This window comes from Gekko japonicus, unplaced genomic scaffold (assembly GCF_001447785.1).
Source record: "Gekko japonicus isolate JY-2015 unplaced genomic scaffold, Gekko_japonicus_V1.1 scaffold10345, whole genome shotgun sequence".
Classification (NCBI taxonomy): domain Eukaryota; kingdom Metazoa; phylum Chordata; class Lepidosauria; order Squamata; family Gekkonidae; genus Gekko; species Gekko japonicus.
The window spans coordinates 1-4,022 of record NW_015192420.1 but is presented as its reverse complement, the minus strand read 5'-3'; the positions used below and the strand labels follow the sequence as shown (position 1 = coordinate 4,022).

General features: G+C 46.2%; 1 protein-coding gene across 1 annotated transcript; it reads left to right on the top strand.

Annotated features, from left to right (window-relative positions):
- Nucleotides 1-343: 343 nt before the first annotated feature.
- Nucleotides 344-2,039, top strand: LOC107125006 (beta-taxilin-like; the record flags this gene model as incomplete). Its single annotated transcript, XM_015428484.1, has 2 exons — nt 344-794; nt 1,948-2,039. Coding segments are annotated over exons 1-2 (528 nt in total), but the record flags the coding sequence as incomplete, so codon positions are not given.
- Nucleotides 2,040-4,022: the final 1,983 nt, after the last annotated feature.

Genomic DNA, 4,022 nt, shown 5'->3' with positions numbered 1-4,022 from the left:
CTAGGTGTCACATTCCTGGCAGGGTGTGACATGGTCCTTTGATTGTTCTCTGTTGGCTAGAAGTATTTGCATAATCAAACCTTATGTACTTGATGCTTGGGAGAACCATTGCTGGGATGTGGGATAATTGAGAACAAATAACTTATTTCCTGTTTCTTCTCCTTTTACCAACAGAGAAACTTCTTGGAAGGAATGTGGGGGGTTTGTAACCTAAAGTAGAGGGCATTTCTCCGCAGGCTGTCCAAGAATAAATGGCTAGTCTGCTTGTGCTGATGCAATGCTGACCATTATTCTTGATTAGCAGTGTGTTTGTCTAAAACTCAACTTTCATTGTTGACAGATAAATCTTTTTTTAAAAATGGAGAACAGCCAACCTACCGATCACCAACCTGAACAACAATCGCAACTTCCTGTAGACAGCGCTGAAATGTTACCTACTCAGAATGGCTTGGGGAAACAAAGTGAAGAATCAACTCCTGTGCCTCCGTCCCCTGAGAATGCTGCACATTCTCTGCCCGAAATAAAGCTCTGCGATATATCTGAGGAGCTGAGCCGACAGCTGGAGGACATTATTAAAACCTACGGGTCAGCTGCCAGTCTGATCGAGGAAAGAAATACTAAAGGAACAGACAAACCTGAGAAGGGAGAATCATTTAATAATGATGATGGAGAATGTGAAGATGCCCATGATGAGGCGGAGAAAGAACAGGCAGCTTCTGGGGAGGCCTCTGGATCAAAAGAATCCAGTATTCACAAGGATCAGAAACTAGAAAAGAAAATGCTGAAGGGACTAGGCAAGTAGCCGCTTGCGTATCTGGAATGCAGAACTGAACATGACTCATTGGCTATATCTGGAAAGGCACTGCTGTCAGGTCTCTGTAGCATTTCAGTGCTAGACACAGAAAGCACAAATTCTACTCTGGTCAGTGGTGAAAAATCATGACTGCTAATAACAGGCCTTTCTTTGATTAGCTAAATGCCTAAAAAACAGAAGTCACTCAAGACTGAATCAGGGAATGCATGGCAATACACCAGTCTATACGTCTCAAAGTCAGATTCTTGTATGTGTTGCAAATGCAGCTGGCTGGTCTGGGATATACGAGTATTCTCCCATAGCGAAACTACAGCTGGAATAAATAGTTATTTCATCATTCTTCCAGCTTGTCCTTACGCAAAATATCAAATCAATAAGAAAAAGGGTGCATGAATAGAACCTCTGCAACAATATAGAACAGCAACCCATTAGAAAAGGCACTACATAATCCCCCTGGGGTAAATTTTAACAAGAAATGTTGCATACAGACCAAAAACAAGCAATGAGCAACTTGAGGTTATTCTTAAAGTCTGTGTTCACAATTCAGGAGAATGAGGTGGCAGAACCCTTGGGTGGATGAATGGACTATACCACTTGGAAGGCTCATGCCGGAGGACTGTGGCTCAGTGGTAGAGTGTTTGCTTGGCGTGCAGAAAGTGCCAGGTTCAATCCCTGGCATCTCCAGTTAAAAAGAGCAGGTAATAGGTGATGTGAAAGACTTCAATATGAGACACTGGAGAGCTGCTGCCAGTCTGAGTAGACAAAACCGACCTTAACAGACAAAGAGTCTGATTCGGCTATAAGACAGCTTCATGTATTCATGTGTGCTGACATTTCAAATGCTATCATACATTGGGGGGGGGGACTTCCTACACATAGAAAATCAGCTTAGCAAACAAAGAAAGAGGGTAGAAGTTCTCTCTGTGCTGTTCTAGTTTTCACTTTGCACTGAGTTGTTTTCCACAAAGGAACGATCAAAGCTGGAATCCTCCATTTGCATTCTATTCTACCACCTCAAGGTTCCGCCCCCTCATTACTACCATTCTCCTGCTTGTATGACCCGAGGCAGTTATACTCCAAAGTACAATCTGTAAGGTGACCTTTTCCCTCTTTCCTTTGTTAACTTGCTTCAGGGAAAGAAGCTACCCTGCTGATGCAACATCTGAATAAGCTGAATACACCAGAAGAGAAACTGGACCTTTTATTTAAGAAGTATGCTGAGCTGGTTAGTATAGCACTTATGGAAATCTGGGGGCAGAGTGGTGAAACCTTGGCTTGAAAAGACATGGTGGAGATCAATGCTGTATTATCAGATGTTACTGAAGTGACAGAAGAAGAAACTGTTATTTCTTTGGCCTGGTTCTGTCATTCACCCTCCTGTCTTGCCTCTTATGGAGACACCTGAAGGTCTTCGCATGGAGGAGAAGAGGAGGGTGGACAGTAGAAACTGCAGCTCATCCTTCATAAGGCATCTTCATTGGAAAGCACTGAGCTCTGGGTTGCCACCTAACAGCTTTAGCTGTAACTCTTGCATATATCTTCACACATAACAATATTGAGAGACTGATGTGCCTGTATACTCTGGGGTAGAGGTAGAGCACTCAATAACTAATGGGAAGAATGTTTCAGTGAATTCTGGAAAGTCTGAGACTTACATTTAAGCAACCCTCATGGTTGCTTAAATCTGACTGAGTCTGGATGGTAGAAAATGCCTTATTGGGGGGGAGGGGTGTTGTCCCTGCCTTGAAACTTGTGGTGGTGCACCCACTCCTGAAGAAATCTCCTCTGGATCCAGGAGGTTTGCATCACTGTTATCCAGTCTCATATGTACTATTTTTAGCAAGGTGGCGGACAAGTGGTGGTGGAACAGCTGCAAGGATTCCTGGATAAAACAGTTCCTTTCCAATCTGGATGCAGGCCTCCTTACAGGACTGAAACAGCCTTGGTTGCCCTGGTAGATGGCCTGCACCAGGAGAGTGATGGGGATGGGGAAATGCAACCCAGTTAATCCTTCTAAATATCTCAGGCCCCTGCCACACGAGGGAAGAAAGGGACAGCCAAAGTGCGGCTTTTAAAAGCCGCACCTAAATAGGCACGTGGCGGCGGGATCATACAGATCCCGTGAGCCGCTGTGCATTTGCTCCCCGGCACGATCAGATGCCGGGGAGACGGGAAGAAAGCCACGGGAGTCTGTTGAACTGCACATGTCGGAGCATGCGCAGTTCGGCAAGGAGCCGGGGATGCACCAGTGAAAGAACGTGCCGGCGATCCCACGGCCGGCGTTGCTGTGGCTGTTCGAAAAGAACCACCTCGGTAGGTGGTTCTTTTTTGGAGCGGATTATCGCTGGAAGGGCCGGATCGGGGACGGACACGGTATGCTTCCCAGATGTTGCGGTGGGATCGCGCCCGTTTGCTCCACCCCCGTTCCATCCCTCTCCCGGCCCTAATCCTCTTGTGTGACCGGGGCCTCAGTGACTTTCAGTACCATCAATCATGGTCTCCTTCTGGATCATCTTTTGGAATTAGGGGTGGGAGGCGTTGTTTTGCAGTGGTTTCAGTCCTATGTCAAAGGTGGATTTCAGAGTATGGTGCTGAGAGAGTGCTTCTAGGCCCCTTGGTCTCTGGCCTATGGGGTCCCACAAGGTTCCGTCTTGTCCCCCATGTTTTTTAACGTCTACATGAAGCCTTTGGGAGAGGTCATCCAGTGATCTGGGATAAATTGTCACCAATATGTGGATGATACTCAGCTCTATCTTGCCATTACAGCAGATCCCAGTGAGGCTGTGGAAACTGCTGAACCAGTGCCTGGAGGCAGTTTTGGGATGGAGGAGGCCTAATAAGATGAAATTTAATCCTGACAAAATGGAGATACTACCCCCCCTTTTGTTTGTTTGTTGTATTGAAAAATAAAAATCTATTTTTTAAAAAAGTGGAGATGCTACTGGTGGGCAGAAGGATTGATCGTATTCTGAATGGTATTGCTCTCCCCTGAAAGGAGCAGGTTTGTAACTTGGGGTGCTGCCAGACCCTGGCCTCCTGTTGGATAAGCAGGTGGTAGTGGTGGCCAGCTTCAGCTAGAGCACCAGATGCATATTTTCCTGTGCAAAAAAGATCTTGCCATGGTGGCCATGCCATGGTAATATCGAGGATACATTACTCTTCAGTTCTGTTTAGTCTTCCCTCTGGGGTTGCCAGGTCCCTTCGTCGC